We start from the raw sequence: 26,302 nt of genomic DNA, 5'->3' as shown, positions 1-26,302 counted from the left end.
GAGAGACTTCCTGCATAACATGGCAAAGAAACCTAAGAACCGTTTGTTTGTGAAGACCAAGAAACTGATATCATGTGTTTGTCTTTTCTAGTTTTCATTATTTTCTTGAATCCTCCCTAGAAAGGCAGTTCCAAAGGGAGACTTCCCCGGGCCACAGGCCTTGTTCTTATCATCCAGGCGTCTCTTACTTAAGTCCCAATGTTCCCTTCTTAAGCAAATATTCATCTAGCCCAAATGAGTGTTTCTTCTGTAAAATAAGAATATTTTAAGTGTAAGTTCTCCAAACACATTAGCCATCCTGATCTCTTTCTGAAAATGAAGCTTTATGAGCACTCGTAAATGGATACAGAACATACACCTATGTTAACCACAGAATTAACCAGCTTCTTCCTTCCTGCGTGCTCAGCCTGGGAAAGGTGACAACAGGTGTGAGGTTGTGGAGGTGCCGTGATTTTAGGAGTGGCTTCGCACAGATGAAGGCGACTTTGCCTGAATGGGCTCTATTACGTGACAACGTATAGCATTTTACAACTTCCAACCAATTTAAATCTTATAACCCTGGGAAATAGCAGGGAGACAACTTCCCCATAATCGGCTTTCCCACTTATCAACTGGTGTCAGATGATTGGAAATGACAAGCTTATGCAAGTCTGTCACTGGGGACTACTACAAAAGCGACCCACCCTGCTTTGTAAAAGTCATCCTTCATTTTTCTCTCTGAGTCAAAAGAACAAAGTCTTAATTGGTGATTTAGGAACACAGTGAAGAAAGAAAAAAAAAATGATTCCAGTTAATTTCAGGTTGTGATAAGTATTTAGTAGAGAATTATCTATACACTAAGCCTGTGGTTTTGTCTATATAAATATTAATCACATAGCAAATAACTGCATACAGTATTTTCCTGAGGCTCCCACTGAACACATTTCACTGGCTATAAGCCTTACTACATTTTAATTAAAAAGTACTGAAAGCCAGCGTGTTTCTCATGGATCAATAGGATAAGTTTATGTGATATGGGGAGTAAGAATCCTGAAAGTGATGTGAAATTCACCTACTTGGATTTTCTCCCATAAACGAGAATGTACTTTAAATATGCAAGAAAGAGTCAATTATGACAACTGTAGATTTTATGAGGCCAAAACCAAATGTCTGAGTCTATAGAAAGCAACAAACTGTTAAATGCGAGACTGAACTCAAATGTCCCTGTGATGTGTGGAAAGCTTAAAATACACGTGGAAAAGGATCCCCCCTTCTGGGTTGTCCTGCAGCTTCACTGAGGGTACCTGTTAATAGACAAGTGCATAGTTGTAAATATAACCAAAATACTGACTATGTTCTCACCTACATGCCAGTGCTTAATTTAGCTGTGATGGAAAACTTACCTCATCCGAGCAATACCATCTGGACCCAGGACCAGCTCAGGCCCTATTCAGGATTGGAGGTTTGAGACTTGAATTCAATTCTAGTTGAATTCTAACAAGAACAATCATTCTCCAGCAGACCCATAGGCTTGGTCTCTGGGGAGCCCAGCACAGAGATGCCCACTGTCCATGCATCTCCAGTCCCTTGGAAACTGCTCAGCTGAATGAACTGTGCAGGCTCCACGGCGGCCCAATGGTGCTGTCAACCCCAAGCTTTGGTCAAAATTAAAGAATGCCGGAAAAAGAGGAGGGTCATTCAGCTCAACAGAAAGGGATGCCACAGATAAGCCGAGCCGGATCCAAAACTGAAGCTGCAGGGGAACCGACCACACTGGGATGACGGTAAGCGCAAGAATGGCGATGCCGGGAGCAGAGAGGGTACATACCTTTCCTCGCGGTTCTGTCCCACACACACCCGGCCCCCGTGTCGCGGAGTAGGGTTGCTGCAGGACCTCTGGCGCACCTGGAAGCCGATCCCGCAGGTGGTGCTGCAGGGAGACCACAAGGTCCAGGGGGTCCAGCCTCCACTCCTGGGGGAGGAAGCCACGGGGTCATTGGGTCCAACTGGCTCGGAGCCCAACCTCTCTCTGCACCCGCCCCCAAATTCACACGTTCCCGACACGGACCACTGACTGTGGGCTGTGAAGGAAAAGCCCGCAAAGAGCCATGGGAATAAAGGTCCTATCCAGGAACCTCAATCACTGTGAGGTTTTCTTCCCCACGTATCTGATTTTAGAATCAAAATAGAAAATCTGAGAGTCAGGTTTTAGCAATATTAGGAGCAATTAAGAAAGTTTAGTTATGAAAACATTAAACTATAAACTAATGAAAAATAATGTTATTTCACCGAAAAGCAGTTAGAGATGAATCCCTGAAACCTGAGAGTTTATGAATTTAGTTGACTTGTACCATGTCAGTTATCATCTATGAAAACTGCACATTTGAACAAAATACTCACCTAAATGTTTAGTTTAAAAATCTGTTAACATCAGTGAAAATCAGTAACTTTCTCGATGGCATTCACATTGATAAAGAGCACCGTAATGTGCGAAGTTTTAAAACAAGCTTCATTAAAAATGAAGAATGGGTATTTTAAATTCAGATTCTTGGCTATTTTCTTGCAATTTGACAAAGACGTAGTATATAAATAGGAAGTGCAAATTGCATATATCTTTATTTATGTTGTTATACATATAAAATAAGGTAGATATATTAAAAATGTAAAATAAAAGAAAAGGAACCACTTTTATAAAAGTGGTTTATAAAATAAACTGCTACTAGCAGCTAGAGAAAATTTTTGTTTGCTATTGTATTTTTTCCTTAACATGGCTGCATGCAGAATATTCATAATTTAAATATCTCCCTTAGCAGTTGGTCCCTGCTGTTTAAAAACAAGCTATAGGAATAAAAAAAAATTTTAAGTATTAAAATATCTGTTAAATCCAGAGTCCAAACCCCCACATAGATGGTTTACGGCATGTAGAATTTTTTTTATTTCTCTAATTGCATATGTGTTTCTAAATAGCTGTTACCCTCATCTATAGGATTTATAGTTCCACTGAAAAAAGTCAACTCACATGAAGTCTTATTTTACTTTATATGTTCCTTTAAAAGCATGGCGGTCCACAGCTCAAGGTACAAACAACAAATTACATATGTAACTTCTAACACAATTTCAAATGAAAGTTCCTCTGAGAAAATATTTAGTGTATTTCATATTTCCCTACTTTATTTTCTGAAACTTAAAAATAATCTCAATAAAATATAAAGTGATACCTCGATGTACAATACAATAACAAAGCTGCTTTGTGATAATTTAACCAAAATAACACAAAATAAGACAGACTTCCCAATTTGCTTCTAAAAGTAATTAATATCTTATACGTCATTACCTACACAATTTTAAAAAGTATCCAAGTAATTCATTGAATTACATGCAAAAATAGCAATTTCAACATGAATAAAATGACATTTTTACTTTCAAAGTTTCTTTATCTATGAAAAAAATGGTTAGATAATGCAGGAAACACTGCTTCCAAAATTGTTTGGAAATTCTTAATTTCCTAAACCTTTTAACAAACGTGACATCTGATGATATAGTCTACTTACAATCTATGGAACCTGCTGTATACAGGGAGGTAGGTAAATGGAAGTGTTTATAAATAATAGGAGTATAATACCTGAGGGAATAAATGAATATATTGTCCATGAGTGTGACTATTCTACGGAGCTGGGTTTGCACAACTTAGAAACACTGCTTAGCGGCAGATGTAGTAGCAGGCAACCAAAGAAGTAAGCATATATCAGCAGATGGATGATTTTTGTGATTAAGTCAGTCCAAAACAATCCACTTATGCATTTAAAACATCACTAAAGCAGGTTCGTTTATTTGAATTTTAGTCTTGATATAACCACTAATTGTATCACGGCTCTGCTTAGTGAATGACATTCCACAGCTAGAACCAGAGCTGAGGAGATATCGATAAACAAGTCACAGTGAGGCCTGTGATAGTCCTTGTTTTCCATGAAACAATATAAAAAAGAATATTACTCATTGACTATAATCTTCCAACAATAACAGTTCTATGGCTTCTATAAAGTTTCTGCCAGGCATCAGTGGAAACCAACTTAGCTTTCTAGAAATAATGCAGCACATAATGCAAGGTTGATATGTTGTAGTTTTCTGTAATAACACAAATAATGTCATCTCTGTAGCCCTGATGGGCTCCTGGCAACTTTGTGCAGTGATCTGAGCTGGTCTATGGAAAAGGTGAGCAGAGGGCAAAATCCGCCCTTGTGGCTTGCCTTTCCTTATCTGACGGACCTTCTCCTCTTGGGCAGGCAGAGCCCTCACGCCCTGGGTTCCCGTATGGTGTGGTCACCCAGCATGCTTTTCAGTGTTAGTGATGTCACAGACAACTCGCCCAGAGGTCTCTGCATTCTAAATAGGCTCCTGGAGAGAAGATAACACTTAATAAAAATACCCTACATGAAGTGAGGCGGAAGAGTTCGGAGACTGATCCGAGAAGCTTTCCTGGTGCTTGCTTTTTAAAATTTTTATGTTTTTTATTGAAGTGTAATTTACTTCCAATGTTGTGTTAGTTTCAGGTGTCCTGGTGCTTGTTTTAAAATATGAAATATTGCTGTGGTCACAGTGCTATAGGTGATGCAGGAAAGGGAGGACCAAATTGAGTATAGTTGTAAAAGAAAAATGAAACAAACAACAACAAAACAATATACAAAGGAGACAGGAAACCTACTCCACGGATCACACTGTTTGAACCATTCTCCGGCAGATGTTAGCTGAGCTGGGACGTTCGGAGCAGAGCTGTGTGATTAAGGACTTGGCTTCTATCTCCCAGCTACTGGGAGATAGTGCGCAGTAGTGGACGCTGTGGTCTGCCTTTCTCCAGATGCTGAGGGTGTTGGTGGTTACGACTCTCAGGTGAGAGGATCTAACAGCATCAAAGAGCTGCCAGCTCTGGAGCTTCCTGTGCGACCAGCTGAGGTCTTTGTGCGGCCTGCAGCCCAGCTCTGCCCAGTTTCCTGCTCCCCTCCCCCACCCCAGCTGCAGATGCTCAGAGCCCTCTGCAGTTTCATTCCCGCACACAGATGATCTCGCTGTCACTGGTTCTCCGGACTAACCCAGGATGGACACAGGTTTTGCTCCTAGAGAAAAGTCCCCTAAGAAGGTATAGGTAAGGACTTCCCTGGAGGTCCACTGGTCAAGACTCTGCGCTTCCAATGCAGGGGCTGCGGGTTTCATCCCTGGCCGGGGAACTAAGGTCCCACCTATATGTATGTAGAACTGAATCACTTTGCTGTACACCTGAAACTAACGCAACATTGTAAATCAACTATATTTCAATAAAAAAATTTAAAAAACAGAAGGTATAGGTAACAAACGTTGAAAGTTGCAGACTTATTGTATTTAGATGACAAAGTCCTGTCAAGGCTTCAAGGCTTCCTTGACGTTCTACCTTTCTGCTTAGCTAGTTACAATTCTCTCTCTCTCTGTTCCTCCCTCCCGCTCCAGGAATTAGAATTCAGAAGTGACATACACATTCCTGTGTTCATTTTAATTATAAAATTAAACCAGATTTTCCTGATTGATAGGAAGTCTGACTTGACCCTGGTTTGATAATAAAGTCTGGCTTAGCTAATTACCTTATCTTGTGGGTTCATTTCCATAAATTGAATGCCTTTAATCTGTGGCTCCAAGATAGTGAGAAAACAAATTTAAATGATGTGATACAATAAAAGCGTTTAATCAAAGATATTATATTTGCAAAATGTATTGAACTAGCAATATTTTGAATTTCCCAACAGTTTCTGAGTATATTGGATTAAACAACTACAATAATAAATAAAGAAGAACAGGTTTAGTTTAGCATCATTAGATCAGTCTTTGTAAAGACTTTTGGATGTACTTTGCACAAATTGAGGAAGCACTTGACGTTGCTGACTGAGCCAAAAAATATGGGTTTGTAAGTTAGGTGGTTTCCAGTTTTTTGCTTCCAACAAAATCGAGGCCAACATAGACAGGTTATCAACTGATAAAGGGCATTAAAAACCATCTCTGATGTTAGATTACCATACTTTGGGCAGACAACTTCAAAGGAATATGTAGACTAGGAGTCCCCTGCTGCTAGAACAAAAAACATTTGCTGCCAACTGGCCAAATCCACTTGCTCCATTGTCTCTTTCCTTTGACAGCATCAGTGGCTTCCAATGGTTAGAAGCAAGTGAGCAGAATGGGCCGTCTCCTCAGACCCTGCCCTGAGGTGGTTCATAAGAAAGAAGGCACATCTCAGATAGAATCTGGTGACACACACGAAACTGTGACATGGCCTGTTTTTGTAAATGATGGAGTCCCAGCTTCCTATCCCTCAGGCATGCTGAAATGTTCACTCATGAGAGAGTCACGGGAAGCAGATGTGATGCTGCTGACAGCAGACAGCTGCTCCAGCCAGCTTTCTACTCAGAGCAGGGAAAGGTATCCTACTCCATTATCAGGGCAGACGCTACCCCCCAATCCACGCAAGGACAGAGATGCACAGTGTATCAGCTCATGTCTTCTTGGACACCCCTTAATTCATCAACCAGAATTTATCCCTAACAGCCCATATACCAGTAAGTGACGCTCTCATGCACATTTGGAAAGCAATATGCACTGTTAGAAGCGGGCTCCTCTGCGGTGTGAGCACCAGTGTAGGATAGTTTTGGTAGTTTCAGAAGCGGCCCTAGAGTGACATTCCTGAATCTGTAAAGGACAGATATAGGGTAGCAACTAAACTTCCCGTGATGTAGCTGTGATGGGACAGCTGTCACTCACAACGTTTGTACTTGGACAATGTGGTTTCCGGGCGTGGTGGTCTTCATAGCAAGTTTCTCACCTGCCCCCTAAAAGAATGGTGATAAACTAGATACCTCTCAACTACTTGTAAGTTGGCATCGAATTTTTTTTTCGTCAAAAGCTTCAAAAGTTGCAAAGGTATAATTTCTGTTACATCATTATTTAAATGTGTGAGGGAATTTAAATGCCATAGTGATTTGATAGCCACTTTCCCATTTAAAAACTTGATGAGCAGGGTCTAATTAAACATTCAGAAATGTTATGCTTTTCCTTCTTCTGACATCGTGCACTCTCAAAATACTTTCCCTCATCTAACAACGAACACATGAATAGGTTTAGATTTATCTCAACATATAAACAGGCTTAGAATCTAATTTGTAATTTTTTAAATTGAAGTACAGTTGATTTACAATATCGTGTTAGTTTCAGGTGCACAGTACAGTGATTCAGTATACATACATATGTATATTATATATATGAATATGTATATATGTATATTACAAACCTAATTTGTAATTTTAAATCTACGCTCATAGATCACATCATTTTTAAGTGGTAAGTGTCCCTCTTTTTCTGACATTTCTCTTGAAGAGGGAAGGCACGTATTAGAAGTGATTTCCTAAATTCCTCTGCAGGCTGAGCTCACACGTGAGTTTAAGCCCGAGTGTTGCGAGGGACACACCTGGAACAGTTAGCGATCTCCATGCGGGGGCCCTCGCACTGCCAGCCGCCGCACTGGGGGGCCGGGCTGTCGCAGGAGCGGGTCCGGCAGAGGCAGGATCCCACAGTGCTGCCGTCTGTGTGCGTGCATGGCGTCCACGCTGACCACGCGCCGAAGTGCCCATCCACGGTGAGATTCCTCATCTAGGAAGCAGATACAAACGTGGATGTCAGAAAGGGTCAAGGCTGCAAACATAATAGGGAAAAAATGAAAGGTCTCCCACAAGACCATCAGAACTCATCTGGAATATTTCATATTACGATTAAAAAGAGAGGAACAGGGATGTAGTTTGAAGTAAAGCAGCAGAGGTCATCGGTGGAGACAGTGATGGAGGAGAGGGAGGGGAAAAAAGAGGCAGAGGGGAGGAGGGGGCAGAAGAAAAGAGGGATAAGAAGGATATGGTTCTATCTGCCTCCCTCAAGGAGGACGGAGAGATGTAACGACTTGTCAATCAAGCGATACTAGGCTTGTTCACTCAGGTGAGAAACCCAAGGAACAAGAAGAATTGGAGTGAAGAATCGCATCTGTGCTACTCTGTTGCATTTTTATGTACCTTAAAATAATGCAAGATTGGTCAGCTAGCAGTATGTAAGACCTGGCCTCAAAAGTCACCTCAAACTGACCACATTTAATTTATAACGTATTAAAAGAGCGTGTATTAAGCAACCGGAACCTACTAGTTGTTAGGCGCATCCCCGTCAAACCCGTCCTATATCCACCCTCCAAGAGTCTGTAAGCTGGCCAGGAGGAGCTGGACCGCTCATCATTACTACAAGTAAATCCAGTGATGGAGCTCTGAGCAGGGGCTGTGGGCGGAGGAGGGGCTCTCGGCAAACTCGCAGGATCCTTAAGGACGGTTAGGAGGCTGCGCTGCGCCCTGAAGCACGAGAGAGGCACCAGGTGACGGAGTCGGCCGGGGCCGCCGAGGGGAGCAGCCTGAGTGATGACAGAGGGGAACGATGCTGCTGTGTGGTATTGAGGGCAAGCAGGCTCTAATGTCGCTGGGACGCGAGCAGGTGGTCCAGAGGAAGCAAAACGGAGAGCTGAGCTAGGAGCCACGGCAGGGTCTGAACAGGGGGCCCGGATGCTCTGTGATGTGGACGTTCTGAGGGCCTCCAGGGAGGGTGGAAGGCAGGGGCCTCTCTGGCGGGCAGCCCGGCCCATGGTGACTAGCTCCAGTGCAGGTGGAAGACCGCACGATGTCACTGTAAATCTGACCAGGGAATTTTCTCAGGAGCTAGAGTGTCCTCCAGATTTGAGAGTTTTGGGGCCCAGCCTTCAGATCACCCAGACCCCAAAAAGGAATCTCCCCTCTGAAAAGGGACAGAAGAAGGCCTAAAGTCCAAACCTCCTAAATTTAACATGGGGCCTTATGCATTTCTTAGAAAATATGACAAATGAAGAGAAGGGATCACAAGTAAGTTACGTGTTTCACGTTACTCTCTGCTGCCCCACCTTCTCGCCCACATGGTCCCACCCTGGATGATTCTGGGGGATTAAAGACTCATCATTCACATAGGAGAGGACTCCACAGATGAGACAGTTAATTTCTGTGGGGCAAACTGTACCTGCATGACACAGTTTCAGAACAAAGCTGACACCATATTTTGTGTGTGAAAATCCAAGTGAGCTTTACCTCTGCTCTGTATCCAAATACAACAGGAAAGAGTAAACATTAAGCATGTTCATCTCCTCTGACCCGGCTGGTTGCCCATCTCCAGCTGCCACAGTTATGACTCTACCCCTCTTGTTTCTTATCGATACTCCAAGACTTTACACTCCCACTAACCACACCTGGCTATTTCTATAAGAAGCAGGGACAAAAGGGAAAGGATGACACTGCATGGTCCTCTGGATTCAGAGTGATTCACCGGATCCCACCCAGAGTGAGGCGATGTACAAAGGCAGATTTTTCCTAAGAGGAAAATATCCCCATTTCTAAGGTCCTGTAACCTCCCCCGTCCCACCAGGATAAGAATACAGCTCCTACCGTATGGTGACCTCAGTGTTTTCTTGGAGAACAGACCCCTGCGTGACAAGGGGGTTCACACCACGAATCTCTCCCTGAATTTGTTGTTAAAGCAGCAAAGGCCCTGCCACTTGCGAGTTTCAGGATTCCTCCTCCATCCTTTAACAGCCTTCTTGCTGCCTCTGGCCGAAAGGGCTCTTGTGCAGGTAGAAAAGAGATCAGCAGATGCGCGCGCACTGGGGTTGACCATGCTCACAAGTCCAAACACCCGCCCGCTATGTAAATGTGGCTATGACTGTTCTCACGGTAAAAAGCATGAAGCCCTTGCTCGTGGAGCCAGCATCAGTAATAACAGTGATCACACAGCATATTTGTATGATATCTACACAGTATAGGTCCATACTATTTTGACTGATCGTGATCATTACTATTACTTTGTGAATGTGCTCTGAGTCTGGGGAGCCCCCCTCTGCTGCTCTGCCCTCAGGGCGCCATGCGGGGCTGGGCATGGGGGCTGACGCACCAGCTACCTGTGCTATGGGGGTGGGGGAGGCGGGGAGGGGGGCGGGGCGGGGGACCATCCGTCCCTAGTAAAGAGGGGTGATGAGAGTTTCTACCCTTGGGCTGCGCTCGGAGGCTAAGGAAAACGGCACCTGAGTACCTGTCAAGTGGTTGGCACAGGGACTACTGTCTAGTTAAGGGCCGACCAGAGGTAACAGCGTTGCACGGATCACACAGAAATGATGCTGAGTTCCATTTCGATTTCACAAATGCAAATATGGTTCTATCTGCCTCCCTCAAGGCATCCAAATGATGCTGTACCTCAGACAAGACCCAGGTCTGGGCCACAAGGAAGCCAGTTCCCTAGTCTTCCCCATCTGCTTCTGGCATGTAGGTGATGGCTGGAAGGGGAAATTGGGGACAAGAATTCTTATAGTGGGATAAAAAGGAGAAGGGGGGCTTCTACTACTGCTTGACACAGTTTCACATTGAAAACATTTCACAACTTTTATTCAATGTCCTGGTAGGCTTGGGCCATTGGCTGGCTTTGTACAGGATATGAGGGACTCCTTACTGAGCGGGTTATGGGTGAACAGATAAACTGTGGAAAGGGGGGATTATCAGAGCCCAGGACTGGACAGTGCTTCCAAGGTGCTGCTCTGCGTGTGATGTAGGGGTACATAGTTGTGCCTGTTACACCCCAAACACACACACAAACATATATGTCACAGCTCATGGAAAATCGTGGAAAAACCTAAGGAGCTTAAAAGTGAATTTTTAAAGCAACATGAAAAACCAATCAAAAGAGAATATCACCATCCATGTAGTTTATCACATCATGTTGACTCTAAAATTTGACATCAAAAACATCCTCCTTCTCTGAAGTCCTGCTGTGCTGTAGACTACACTCCAACCCAGCCCAGAAGGAGGCAGACGCCTCTAGAATGTTTGCTGGAGGTTCAGGCAAAGGGAGCCCACGAGTTACAGAGTATAAAATATCACGGCTTCATGGTACCAGTGAGGTTTCAGAGGTGAAGATCCAAGTCTTAAGCACATGCATTTATGATGGTCCTGGCAGGATTGTGGAATGAACGTGATGAGGGCAACCTGGGCAGAGGTGTGGGTGGGATTAAGGGAACCATCAAGGGATGCAGAAGCCGCAGGGAGCAGAAACATGGGGAGCTACGACCGTGCTCATTGCGCCGGCCTGCTGGGGAGAGGGGAGGATAGGTTATGGGGGCCTGAGGGAAGAATAGAGCCTGGGAAGGGGCTGCCTGACAGGGGCTGTGATGTGGCATGAAGCCCTGGCCAAAGCTGCAGGCTGAGCTGAAGGAGGGCAGGAAGGAGGACCCCAGCCTCATTCTCTTGCCCGTGGTGCACACTGGCCAGACCCAAGACAACAAGAAAGCCTGGGAGGAGAGAGAGAACAGTCTGGAACTGGGGAAGCTCAGGCCCTTGGGGCAGGGGTGGGGAGGGGATGTGGACTGACTAGCACAGACCAGCATCACCATCACCAGAGGCTCTCTGAGACTTCTGGTTCCTTCCATTTGCCTCCTTGTCTGTGATGGTGAGAAGGGTCATGTAGGTCAGGGAAGTCCTTGTGATTTTTGAATGTCTATGAATCCCCCCAGTACTGATCAGAAACTTTTGTAGGGGCAGATGATTTGGGGACCTGCAAAGATGGGTTAATTCTCTTAAATCCCCCTTGGCTTCCGTTTCCTTGTCTAAAATGCAAAGGAAACAGCACAGAGATTGTTAGGATCTATAACTACAAGAGATCATGAATATACAAAACTCAAAGATTTGTGAAGTCAGGGGGAAATACAATATGATGGTGATGAATGAATAAAGATGGAAGCAGCAATCATTCGGAATGTTGGAAGACAACATTTTATGATGGAAAAATATGTAGAAACTGGCAAACTAAAAGAATAAGTCAGTGACTTGTAGAAAGGGGCCTGCGGGGCCATGAGTTGAGTGCCAGCTGAGGTGGTCTTTGTAGAAGCTAAGCTTATCAGTGAGGTGAGGCACTGCACTGAGTGACTGACAGGTATTATCTCACTGCATCTTCACAGCATCCCTAGAGCGTACATCTCACTTTATGGATAGGAAAACTGAAGCCCAGGTGTCACTCAATTAGCTCAAAGTCACTCTGGTTGTAAAAGACCCAAGAATCAGTCTAAACAAGCTTAATCCAGAGCCTGTGCTCTCAGCCATTTCATTGGGTAACGTGATTCTTAGAACTTTCTTTGATGAGACTCTTATGGAGATCAGCTTCATGCACTTTTACCACCAGCTGTGTAACAGCAAAGTTCCCTTCACCTAGGAAATAATGGACTTCCAAGAGCTGGCTAGAGCCAACTTTTGTTAACAAGCATAATCCTTAATCCCACTTTTGATTTATTCATGTTCAATTCATTAATTCCCAACTGATGAAGGATGTAGATGCATTTGATGAGCATAGAGGTCCCTGGAGCATATCTTTAGGTTCTTACTGTTCTCCAACCATCATGTTCTTATGACTAAATTGAAGTCTTATATTTTCTATTTGGATATTTTTTCAGAAGTTAAAATGTTTTCCTTTATTTACTATTAAGGCTCATGTACCTTTGGTCAGAGACTGTAACAAAACAGGATATTGGATGCACTCTTTGGAGTGGCTTGTCTCATGTTATGACATCAACTTAATATTGTCCTTAAGTCTATCTGTATAAATGAAGTACATGAAGGGAAGATAGCACCTTTGAAGAGAACTAAGATGGAACTCTGTGTGGCCTCTGCAAGATGGGTGAATAGAGGTAAACTTTATTGCCTCTGAATCCCACTTCTTCCATCTATGAGACAAAATGGAAGCAATAACATCATGAACATTAAACGAGATACTCCACTGAAAGTTGCCTAACATGGCACTGAGCACACGATCAAAACACCCAATTAACCTCAATTCCCTTTTCCTTCTTTTACAGTTGATTTCGGTGATACCTCTCAGGCTATATGAACATAATATGCCGATGACTAATGGGTCACCAAGCACTGAGTCCACTGATCAGCCACTGCTTTGGAAGACGTTGACAGCTGGGAATTACATCATCTTGTAGACTAGGAATAATGTCAGAAGTACCGGATTTAAGTCGATTTCTTTCTCAGTGTAGTTTCAGAATCTTGTGTAAACCCTTTAGTCTCTGGTCTATGGTACTGGCATCTAAATAAAGGGCTCTGGGCTTAATCACTGCTAAATTCTCCTTTCACTCCAAAGATGATAATTACACAGTAGCCAGGGAAGAATCTGTTATTTTAACACATTTAGGTGCTTATTTGGTCTACGTATTTTGCAAGTCACTGCACGACGTATCTTGGAATAGAGACTCATTGCACGATATGGTATGCTAATAACCATATGTCCACACAGGGTGTGGATGACATTCACGCATAAATAAAGCCCAGGTAGATTTTTAAGATTATGCTATCCTTGTTAAGCAATATTGCAAGTTAGGCAGGACGGATATATTATTTGAATCACTCTAGGTATGTAAATTTAGATCTTGCTTGAGTACTTCAAATCTCTTAAACCGAGAACAATGTTTTTAATTACAATAATATAAGAAAAGAGAATGTTAACCAATATGTCGGTCAACTATTGCCCTGTCTCCTGGACAAAAGAAATCCATAAACATTTTTAAATAAGGATCTTTAAGTGGAAAATAGTTCTCTGTCTTTACTCTGGCCCATAAAGTCAAGCCTTTCTTCCACTTCAGTCAAAAATTTTAAAAAAAGAATAATATAGAAGCAAATTACTATTTTAATAGCTTTTAAAAATACTTCTCTAAGTCTGCTCTATATAAATGCTAACCATTTCATCTAACTCATTTCTTTCTAAGAGATTTTTTGAAATGGATGTATAATTAAAACAATATTTGGGTAATATGGGATTTCCCATTTTCTATCTGGTAGCCTACATAAGTCAGAAAAAATATGTTTTTCTTTCCTGTGGTTTCTCAAAGTGATATAAGTTATTGTCCGTTGTCAAATGCTTTGCATATTCTTATCAGTAGTATATCTTGATAAATGACAAATTACACTGGATGAAATGACAGAGATGGTTTTGTATAATGAAATCACCTCAAACCAGAAGAAAAAAAGACCTTGTTATGTATGGTTTAGGGACAGCGAATCAGAGATCACGTCTCAACTACATTTTTCAAAAAGAGATAGTGGAGGGGCAGCTGTGAAACCAGCGCAGGTCCACATCGCCCTCTGACCTTCCCTGAGTTTATAACAGAAGCTGTCCTCTCAGCAGAAAGAAGCCACTTTAGTGATAACCCTCCTGTCGCTTCTTAAATACCAGGTCTTTCATTTTCTGACCGCAGAAACATACAAGACGTACTTGTTATAAACTAAGTGGATGAGTGTGTATTTCCCCTTATGTAACTAAGCATGTCCCAGATATCCACTAAAACAGCCTTGAGTCCTGGACCAATGGCTTTACTGCTTGAGAAGAACTGCTATTATCTTCTGCCTTTTTTTTTTTTACCATTAAAACTGTAAGGTCAAACGTCTACAAGAAGATGCGCTGATTCTTCTAAAGTGTGTGTCTGAACTTTAGAGGTACATTTCAGATAGTGCACTTTGTGTTTTCTTTAGCTGCAAAGAATTTAAGGTGAACACCTTGTGCTTTTAAAGTGTGTTGCAGACATTAAGAAGGAACTTCACACAGACAGTGGCATGTTTTAACCAATTTCACAAGACACCACAGAAAAGTTTGCTTCTAAATTCAGAGATCCAAAGCTAAATAACCCAAAGGAGTAGCAGCTAACCCCATTGCAAGGCTTTGCTCAGAGCCTGGATGTGGTGATACACCCACCTCTGCAGCGAAAGGCCTAGATCTCCTGCCAACATTTGGGGAACAACACTGATTTAATAGCCCTTGCCTCCCTCATGACACTCTGCCTGATTTTCTCACTTACAAACTTAAGGACAGGCTTCCTGACACGTGGCTCAGATAATGGAAAGTGCAGGTTCCTTCATAAGAAATGGACAGACTGTTCAGACGCCTCAGGCAGTTCTGAACAGAAGGAACAGCACGGATTTAAAATAACAGCCTGTGTCCCTTGCCTTCTCACCTCTGTCTTGCAGAGGTGCGGCCAGAAATGACAGCATGGAGATCAGCAGTGATGTGACAGCAAAGGGACTTACTAAATTTTCAAATATATTGAAGTTAATAGCTGTTGTTCATGTTCTCTGAGAACAGAAAGAGACTTGGAATGACTTGATTGAGGGCTCTGAAGACAAAGGGGAAGAAAGGTTGGATCCTATAAGTGAGGATGCAAACAAATAAATTGGCAAAGGAAAGTGTGAAATCTGTTTTCTTGGATTCAGAGTTCGGCTCTAAACACAGGGGAATTTCTCCCTATTCTGCAGGGTTCCCTGTGGGAATGTACATTAGGCTGTTTCTCCCAGGACTTTCTGTGACCCTGAGCAGTAGTGAGGAGACTGTCCCACATGGCGTTCCATCATAATATCCTTTAGTTTATTCTTTCAATTGCTATTTTATTAATGCTACAAAGGGCAAAATAGTCCACACCAAGGTCTGGAGATAAAAATCCAAGAATAAAACAGAAATGTTGCATCCCATTTTCAAATCAGCACTGCTTTCTCTTAAGATATTTCTCTTCAAAACAGACAGCAAGGTGTCAGCAGGATCCCATGTGGCTCCGTGCAAGGAGGGGCTGAAAAAGTTAAGAGAGCACAGACTGGATTTGCTAGGAAGGTTCTAATATGAAAATGCATGGACACCACGGAAGCGTGGGTTAGGATTGTAGGACAGCTTGGTTCCCATGGACAGTGTTTCCAGAGCTGGACACACGGACACTCACAGGACAGGTGGAGATGCTCTGTTCCCACTGCATCATGCTCAGGCTCTCCTCCAGGCTCGTGCATTTCTTCATCACCGAATCCCAGCCACAGTAAGGGTCCTGGGCCCCAATGCAGGCACTGGAAACACACACCAAAGGGTCAAGAGAAAGGCAGGTTTATCTAGTACCGTAGATGCAAGCTAAGAATTGACTCTTAGGCCTTGACATGGGATGAGAAACAAAGTTTTCGTCTGCACAGTAGAGAACATAGCTAACTGCATATGCCAGTAAGTATCTAATTAAAATTAAATAAATTAATTTTATTTGAAATATCTATTTTTTTCTAAGATCCAGGGCTGACAACCAAATGATTGTCCATGCTAACATGAAGCCTTTTGGTGTCATGAACAATCTAGAGTCAGAATCTTGCAAGGCTCCAAAATACTAGTTGTCATCACACCATCATCATCCTCACCCCCTTAATGACAGGTACTATTTGTTGAACATCTACCGTGGTATGTAAAATGATTGCATCCTTTGTACAGAAACAATTTTTATAGGAATGTATTAATGTTTTCACTTTATCATCATCATCATCACCACCACCACCATCATTATCATCATCTTCATCCCCTTAATAATGGGTATTATTTGTTGAATACCTACTGTGATATATAAAATTATTATGTCATTTAACCATTTAAACAACTCTAATGAGGGAGGTATTATTATTTTAACTTTATTGATGAGAAAAAGGAGACACCAAAAATTTCTAATATTTGCCCAAGGACAAACAAATACACCCCAAACCCTGCAACGTGGTCGGTTCAAATTTAATAAAATAGAGAAGTGTTCCTTTTGAGTACCATAGCTTAAAAATGCATTAAATTTTTCAATTTAATAGTGGTTTAATATAGCCCTGTCTACAATATTCAACATATTATATCAGAAATACTGTAGATGGTAGATATTTTGTTTCAGCTTTGTCTAAACGAAAGAGTTCATATACAACATGGGCATCATTAGATGAAGATTTCAGCCCCTAAGTTATAAACACAATATAGTGTAGATGTGGGGAGGGAGGAAACAGACAGAGATGACTGTGACAGTCAAAATTACACAGAAGATGACCCCACAGAAATGCAGGACATTGGACACCTTTTCTCTGAAGGGTCAAGAGATCAGATGTGCAGGAAAGGGTTGTGAGGGAAGGCAGGTGAGTTCAGCACGGAAGTGCGAAGGTCTTCTGAGTTAGGGCAGAACTTACAAGGGGCTGAATCTGTTACAGAGTTACCAGTTCACCAAGAGTAGGACTAGAAATCATAGCATAATCATCAAACATGGGGCCAGGGAGGCAGTCGAAGTAACAATGTCATTAATATTAATGATATTAAAAACCCCTATTAACACATCAAATATGTAAACCTTGCATAAAGCACTGTTCTAAGAACTGGACCTCGATTTGCTCACGTAAACCTCATAAAACCTTTAAACAGAGTACCTCCATCAGCTACTCTATTTATTCTCGTTTTAAAACGAAAAAATCGGAGCAGAGAAAGGAGAAGTCCAAGTTCCACAGCTGGGGAAGATACATGTAAAGATAATAAATGAAGCAATAGAGGTATAAAACTATTACTGAGGGCTTCCCTGGTGGTGCAGTGGTTGAGAGTCCGCCTGCCGATGCAGGGGACACGGGTTCGTGCCCCCGTCCGGGAAGCTCCCGCATGCCGCGGAGCGGCTGGGCCCGTGAGCCATGGCCGCTGAGCCTGCGCGTCCGGAGCCTGTGCTCCGCAACGGGAGAGGCCACAACAGTGAGAGGCCCACATACCGCAAACAACAACAACAACAACAACAACAGACTATTACTGATTAAGTTACCAGGCAATTATTTTGTATTAACCAGCCCAAGAAGTTCAAATGGTTAAAACTGGCGCTTCTCACAGCAGGACTAGGGCTGGGAAGGAGTGTGAAAGAGTTACCTGTCACCGTAACCTCACTGGAACTTTTTGACAAGTGACCCTGTACCTGTTGAAAGATAAACTGAGGTCGATTAAACTGTTCAAGAGTTCATTTGAGCAAACATCGGCAGTGCCGAAGGGGCGCTGGTTAGGAGGCTCCGCCCACAGGGGCTGAGGAGAGACTTTTACGGGGAAGATCCAGAAGCAAAGCTCGAAAGTTATTCGATTGCCTACAGCCTGAGCGGTGCTTTATCTGGGAAAGCCTGGCTGTGCTCTTGCCGTTGGTTGTTCTTAAATTTCATCTTTTCCGATTCCAGGGCATTCCGATTCCCGGGCATTCCGATCCCAGGGTGTAGGCAGGACCAGAGTCCCAGTCGTACTGAACTAGCGTCACTGCTGGATTCCACGGTGTGCATCACACATCGGAATCCTCTCCGTGTTTGATCCCATTTTCCCGTCAGGGGGCAAAAAGGGCAAGGCTACACTTCGGGAATTATTCAAGAAGCCTGAATTCCGTTTCATGTTTCTTATTCAAGCAGTATGACCATGAGACAAACTTAAACTTCCAAAAACGAGGAAATTCCACCAAGCCCCTAACGTTGCGGCTTCCCCCTTGCAAAGCTGTCTGTAGAACTTCTGTAGAAGCAACGCCACAGGGTTACCTGGAATATTTTAAGCTGTTTTCAATGAAAAGCTGTTTGTAATAACGTCTCTTTCTTCCGATACTGCAGATGGTTCTGTAGATTCTTAAGATTACATTTAAAATACTAAAACTTCTCTACAATCACAAGTGTCCATTCATTAAAAATACCGTTTATATTAAATGTTTTCCTCACTTAAAATGTTTCATACCATGGGGAACATTCTGATGAACTCTACCTTTATTCTAAATTATACCTTAAGAAAAACCAGTCATCATAACTTACTATTTTTGGAAGTTGCGTCCCTTAAGGAGATCATGTGGAAAATCACAGAATTCCTATGAACGGAGCCATCACGAAAGTGGCTTTTCTTTATTCCACTTTGAAAATGTTTTTCTTTGTGTGATGAATATTTTTAATAATTTTTTTCTTATTTTGTTAAGAACCTTAGATTATTCTCACGTGATATACTGCCCTGGTATCTGAAAGTATCTGAATTCAGAAAACAAGTTGGTCAGAATCTGAGGTTTAATTTGAGAACACATTTATTGAAAGCGTATTTTAGAGCAAAAGCATATTTAGATGTAGGCCTTAATTCTAGAAGGATAAACTACTTTCTTTCTTACAGGAAATTAATCTAATGACATTCCAGTTTATAGAAACTCTTCCTTTATTTTTTTTGGTTTTTGTGGTACGTGGGCCTCTCACTGCTGTGGCCTCTCCTGTTGCGGAGCACAGGCTCTGGACGCGCAGGCTCAGCGGCCATGGCTCACGGGCCCAGCTGCTCCGCGGCATGTGGGATCTTCCCGAACCGCGGAACGAACCTGCGTCCCCTGCATCGGCAGGCGGACTCTCAACCACTGCGCCACCAGGGAAGCCCTCTTCCTTTACTTTTTAAAGTTTGCGGTTACGCTATTTGTTGAGTAACAGAAATAAATGGGTATATTCATTAAAATCTTCCACTGTATTTCTGCAAAGCTGGAGCTAATTACTGAATATGATCCCCTTGCATATTAGATTATCTAAGTATCTATGACTTCATCTGGCTTGTTTCTGCCACACTAACTGCCATTATGTCAGTTTATTTCTGATATTAAGAACTCTTGCCTTATCAACAACACGTATTCATTAAACATGGGATTTCAAAAGTATTTCCATCATTCATTTATTCAGCACACACCTAGCACCTGTCTTGAACTGATTTTGAGAGTGTTTCCTGGGTGTACCGGGAAACAAAACTGACACAGTCAGTTGGACCCAAAGAACTCACCTCTTAGTGAAGGAAATAAACATTAAACAACTGCCCAGATAAATATCAGCAGCCAGTTGCAAAGGAAAAACAAAAGGGGGAGGAGGAGACATATGGGGAGAGCCAGTTAAGCTGGGACCAACGAGAGGAACAGAGTGACTGACGTGATACTTTTCAGCAAAAACAGAGCGTTTTGGCAGGAAGACCAGCATAGGGAGAGCGTACAATGTAGGAGGGAGTAAACTTGAGAGTCTGAAGAAACGCCTAATAAATGGAGGTGGCGCTTTGGCGGAAGTTTGGGGTGTGAATCTGCTGAGTCCTCAAGCCTCCCTCCCTAAGCATTTAGGTTCCCTTGTAAGTGCTGCACCTTTAAAGTGCTTCCCAAATTCTGCACAAAAACCACATGTCAAATGTCAGTATTTTTATTTGTATTATCATGATGATGACACTGAGAGAGAACAATTTATCTATTTGTGAATAATAGTGTCTTAATACCTGAGACAATCTCAGTTGCCTTATTCTTAACGGCTACGTCACCATATACTTCAGGATCTGCTTTCACTTTGAGTTGCATTAAAAACATTACCTCACTGAAAATAAGACTGGAAAATTCCAATTAGACAGTAATCTTCCTGAGGAATACATTCTAAGACATCCACACGTCCCTCAATTAGTAAATCCAACTGGAGCATATTTTTTTTTCAGTTTCCTCTTCTGCAAAACTAGGATAATACCTCACTGGGCTGTTCTGAGGATTAACTTACATCATGTGGTAGAAAAAAACAAAGATTTTTTGAGATGGGCTGCATATACTTATTCTACTTCATCTATAAACATAATTACAAATATGCTGTCAATTTCTGGGAGTGTTTGAAAACATTCTATACCAAAAATACTAAATCTGTGAATGTCACGGAGTCTTTATTTAATAAGGTGATGTGAGACACCACACTGTGTTCCATTAAACGGTGCAAAGTATTTCAGCTACATGTTTGGATCCATTCACAATGATTTCTTTTGCTACTTGCATGTGCAAGCACAGTGCCATGTGTTGAAGACACAAGGATCACGAATGAACTTGCAGTCTAGTGAGGGGGGAAGACGACGTTCATGACCACTGCTTGACAATGTCATAGTGAGGAATGACTATTGAGAAGCCCTGACAATAGGTGCTATAGGAATCAGAGGAGAGAGCTGTGGCCCAGAAGAGTTTCAGGAAGAGGTGCTATTTAGGCTGGCCTTTGAATGCAGCTGGGGTTTGGCTGAATAAGAAACACATCCCTGGTCACAGTGGTTCCAGGAAAGACAACAAGGAGTCCTGTGCACATGGCATGATCCTGTGAGCTGAGCAGCTTGGCTGGGTCAAAGTTTCCTCAAGATTCCAGAGAATTGTACTGATGTGATTAAAATCTGGGGGTTTTGCTTAAGCAAGGGAAATTTGGCTGTGGTGAGTAGGATGTGTCAGATAGTGAAATCTACTAGAAGAAGAATTTATAATTCCCAAGAAGAACTGAGAGACAAGTACAATTGCAACAGCATTTTTAAAAGTTAGGACACATGCCAAGTAAGCAAAGACACAATTACCAGTAAAAATATATGCTTACACTCAGTTAGTCACTAACATTTAATATATTAAAAACTGTTCGCTATTGGCTTATCATATTGGCTTATCATTAAATTACACTGATTAAATTAAATGAGGATTTTTTTCACATTTCAATTTGCTTTTTTATTAATTAATTTTTAAAAAGATTATTATAATAATAATTAAAAAAAAAAACTATAGTTCTTCATGCATCCTTTCCAACATGTTAAAGTGAATTATTTATGAATGAACCTTAGATGATGGTGATTCCATATTGACTACAGTATGAATTATCACTGACTGCAGTGCACTGTAGGAAGTAGGTGCTCAATACATGTTTATTGCATGGCTATGACGTCACTGTGCCTCTACTGGTTCTCTTTACTTCTAGCCCCAAGCTGTAGGAGCAGTCTCATGCATTCTAGAATCAACTTATGTTTGTTGTACTCTCTGAGAAACTTCTTCAACTTTATCTTCTAAACTTTTTATTGAGTTGCTCATATTAGTTTCTTAGCGCTCTTAAAACAAATACCAAATTTAAATCATATCAAATTTAAATAATTCATTTGTACTGCCAGTAATATTAAGCAAATGGTTTTTAGTTAAAATCTTAGGGACTTCCCTGGTGGCGCAGTGGTTAAGAATCCGCCTGCCAATGGAGGGGACATGGGTTCGAACCCTGATCTGGGAAGATCCCACATGCCGTGGAGAAACTAAGCCCGTGAGCCACAACTACTGAGCCCGTGTGCCACAACTAATGAGCCTGCATGCCTTGAGCCTGTGCTCCGCAATGAAGAGTAGCCCCCGCTCGCTGCAACTAGAGAAAGCCCGCACACAGCAAGGAAGACCCAATGCAGCCAAAAGAAAAAAAAAATCTTATTAGGTAGATATAAAAATTTTACAGTGAGACATTATGGGAAAATTGATAGTTTAAGAAAACAGTGAAAAAAATAGAGGGCATTTGAAGTAAGCAAAACAAAAATGCTTTCTGGAAGTCTAGCACTTGCAGTCAGCTTTGGTTTCTGATGTGATACGGACAGTCCTATTTCACCTAATTTTCCTGCCCAGATTCCTGAGCTGTTTACTTTGGCCTCTGGGTGGGCCTTAGTCACTGGGGACTTTTCTCTAGAACAAACACAAAATTTTTCTGGAAAGCCCAATTCTGCCGCCTGAGGGAAGCTCTCCAGGGAAGGCAGCCTGTCTAGTCTTGTACTCAGGAACAAAAGGGGCACAGAGACTAAACATGAGCCCTTCACAGCTCAGGGATGTTGAAGTAATTTCCAGAAGTGACTTGGAAAATGCTGTGTCCCTGTGCCCGGGAGGGAAAGCATCCACTGGCCCCTTCATTCAGGGAAAAGCCTACACTCTGGTATTTGATCTTCTGTTGTCTGTAAACTAGAGGTAATCGTAGGTTTCTCCAAGTCCACTCTCTCAGTCTACCCTCCTCTCCAGCCAGTCAAGGATAAAAATGAAGACACAATTATTTCTTGCCCATCTCATGTTTCTTCAAGAGAAACCCTTCTGTACGTGAGGGTTTAGTAGGCAGAATCAGAAGACACGGGAGAGGTAGAAGGGTCAGCAGTCACACCTGAAGACTGTACGAAGTGTCAAGTTATCCATCTTAAGTTTTACACAAAACCCTAGAGGACAATAAGTCCAGAGCAATTTTTTTTATTATTATTATTTTGGCTTCTTATAATTCACTCGACTTAGCAGTTTGCCTGCGACTGAGTGGGTGAGGCTTGGGCCGAGGCGTCCTCCTGTGGAGCACAGCCCACCCCAGGAAGGACATCCGCCCCTCTCAGCAGAACAGTTGAGGCACGTGTGGTACCCACCTCGCATCTGGATTCTCTGTTGCCCTCCCCAACCACCGGGATGGGCAAAGGTAAGCACTTGGCTCTCCTCACACCCGGCCCTGTCCAGCCTCCATCAGCCCCGCTTGTATGCATATGTACCTGCTCACTTGAGACGGGGGATTACTGAATACCCACCGACAGACGCCCCTGCCCGTTGGCTGGGGCCATGCTGACATCACTCACCTACACACAGAACGTGCTCGAGGTAGAGTCTCACAACCGCCAGAAAATCCATCTGCCCAAACAGACCAGAGCGAGGTAAATAACTTAATGCACGGAGCAGAATCTGGCCTGATGGGCCCTGTACATCTCAGAAAATGTGAAGTTGTTTAAAGGTGGAAGAACAAATTCACAGATTAGTTTGCCCTCTGTTAGGTCCAGAGGCAACGTGAAGTATATCTGGACAATGAAAGCAAATCATGTGTACGAGAGCAGCACCGGCCCAGCAGGACGTACATGAACTGAATATAATGCTCACGCGGCAAAGGAGAGGAACCGTCTCGTATTGGATTCTTCTTATTTGCCAGACCCATTAGATGGTCTCTGTCTTTTGCTCTAGTAACACACTGAGTAACCTCCTCATAATCACACACCAAGCCAAAGGCTTATCCAGGATCCACCTGCATCCAAAGCTCATGGTCTTTCCGTATGCGAGCTGTTTTGCAGACACATAGGGATGACGATTTCCTTAAGAATCGTTAATTCACTGGACCAGGCTGCAAATACAACCTTCGGAGGAGCTCAGGGTATAAAAGCCAAGGTGTTTCTGCTCAGAATCGCTCAGATGCAAGGATCTGGAGCTGAGAAAAACTGCTGCAGCCCAAGCTTCCCCATGGAGTTCTTTACATAGCGTTAAATCTGGGAGCTCAAAAGCAGGAGATCTGTAGAGTAGACATTAAATAATGAAACCTCGCAGCGTGAGCCCTTCAGTTGTGCCTCTCAAACACAACTGAGGTACAAAAGGTTGGTAACTGTACTGATTTTAAGACTTTATCCAAGTGACTATCTGGATTGCCATTTAGAACACAGAAACATGCTCTTTTAGGAGACTGAACAGGAAATGGAACCTGAAACTGTTGGGTGGCTATAGCATATCTACAAGATGGCACTCAAATATTTTCTTTGCTTTTATCGTCCACCTGGATCATATGTACGTTTATATCATTGTCAAAGGTGGATTTACCATGAAGCTAAGGAAGCTTGAACTTCCTTACTTCATGAGACCCTTTAGGATTCTGTGATTGTAGGTGACATGGATGGAACTAGAGACTGTTATATTGAGTGAAGTAAGTCAGACACAGAAAAGACAAGTATCGTGTGATATTGCTTATATGTGGAATCTTAAAAAAATGGTACAAATGAACTTATTTACAAAACAGAAATAGAGTCACAGATGTAGAAAACAAGCTTATGGTTACCAAGGGGGAAGGGGGAGGGATAAACTGGGAGATTGGGATTGACACATACACACTACTATAAATGAAATAGATAACTAATAAGGGCCTACTTATAGCACAGGGAACTCTACTCAGTACTCTGTAATGACCTATATGGGACAAGAATCTTAAAAAGAGTGGATATATGTATATGTATAACTGATTTACTTTGCTGTGCACCTGAAACTAGCACAACAATGTAAATCAACTATACTCCAATAAAAATTAAAATAAAAAGCCACGGACATATCTGATTTCTCTCTGTATTCCCTGCATTCAGAATAAAGCTTGCCTGGAACTGTTCAAAGAATGTTTGATAGATGAAAAAAAAAAGATTCTGTGATTGGCCTCCGTCATGTTTGTATTTATAATTTGATATTCTTTTCCTTAGAATAGAGAATTCCTTTTAGAATAGAGAATCCCTCCCAAATTGTGTGTCACACCACACATAACCTACATTTTTCCCTGATTATTACAGAACAGTAGTATGACTTACATTCTTAATTTACTAGTCTAGTTCATGCACGTTCATGTTCTACGTATCACATTTTGACTGGTCCTTTTCCACCCCGCCCAGGACTTGGGGGTGTAACTAATGAGTTTCTGGAAGATGCTGTGTTCCAGCCCAAGCCCACCTCGGACCCCCTCTTACAATGTTGCAATTAGCATGTTAGCATGTATTTCACGGTTGTAATTAGCACGTTGGCATGCATTTCACGGTTGTAATTAGCACGTTGGCATGCATTTAGCAAGCAAGTTGGCATGTGTTTCACAGCTATGATTAGCACGTTGGCATGTATTTCACAGTTTTAATTAGCATGTTGGCATGTATCTCGCAGTTGTGAACAGCATGTTGGCATGTATACTTTCGGTCTTTTCCTTCTATGTTTTAAACAGTATTAGTGATGGCAAACAAATAACGTGTCTTGCTTTTTTCAGTTAATATCATATCATACAGATGTCTTCACTGTCATCATTTAATGCCTTCAGAATAACCCACTGAGTGGATACTCCACTGAGTCAGTATATCATAACTTGGTAATTATTTCCCTTACTATTGGAAATTTAACATTGGAGCACTGGTTGTGATTCAGATATAGCTTAAAAAAATAATTGTACAGCGATGGCAGGCTTGGAGATTAGGTCCTAGTGGAGTCCAGGGTCAGACTTTAATGATAAATCGATTTGGGGATAAAGTCTAAGGTAACTCCAAGGCCCTTTGGCTTGAATCCACAAGAGATATTTGGGAGATTTTATTTATGTCAGAATTTCTCATTAGATTCTGAGCCCCGCGAAGCAGGGTCAGTGACGTCTCATCTATCATCATACACTCAGAGCCTGGCTTGGTGCTTGGTACACATAAGATTCAATAAATATACTATAAGTGAATTAACTAAGGAAAATCCAGAGGCTACACCAAAGCCAAAGCAAACAAAAACTCAAGATGTTGAGATTAGGGAAATATTAAGTTTATTTTGAAGGGAGCATATTTACTTTGTAAAATGGGTACATTTCAAAATGTCCTTCTGATGTTTATATGATTCATAACTGAATGGCTAGGGCTGTCTTGCTGGGGCACCTTGTGGGGATCCCGCAAGTGCTCTCTATACATTGTGTTTCTCCCATCAGGCAGATGCTGTCTTTAGAGAATATGTAATTAATAAAGGTGACAACCTATTAACTCCACCTTTTAAACTGTAGCTCTTTCAAGCAATAAATATCCTGCAGGAATCTCATTTCCACACTAGTTTTCTTAA

The 26,302-nt window shown here is 42.2% G+C and overlaps 1 protein-coding gene across 1 annotated transcript in view; it reads right to left on the bottom strand.

Moving 5' to 3' along the window:
* SEMA5A (semaphorin 5A) overlaps positions 1-26,302 on the bottom strand; it is a gene marked incomplete at its 3' end in the record, with an annotated part of 473,237 nt that overhangs the window by 63,602 nt on the left and 383,333 nt on the right. Inside the window, exons 12-14 of the mRNA XM_082836606.1 lie at positions 15,842-15,959; positions 7,460-7,641; positions 1,808-1,951 (exon numbers count right to left, since the gene is read on the bottom strand). Of these exons, the coding sequence (XP_082692732.1) occupies positions 1,808-1,951; positions 7,460-7,641; positions 15,842-15,959 (444 nt within the window). The remainder of the gene's footprint in view (positions 1-1,807; positions 1,952-7,459; positions 7,642-15,841; positions 15,960-26,302) is intronic.

The sequence above is a fragment of the Leucopleurus acutus genome, assembly GCF_964270905.1.
Source record: "Leucopleurus acutus genome assembly, chromosome: 3".
In the NCBI taxonomy this organism is placed as follows: Eukaryota; Metazoa; Chordata; class Mammalia; order Artiodactyla; family Delphinidae; genus Leucopleurus; species Leucopleurus acutus.
Note: the sequence above shows the minus strand (reverse complement) of the source record. Positions and strands in the feature narration are given on the sequence as shown.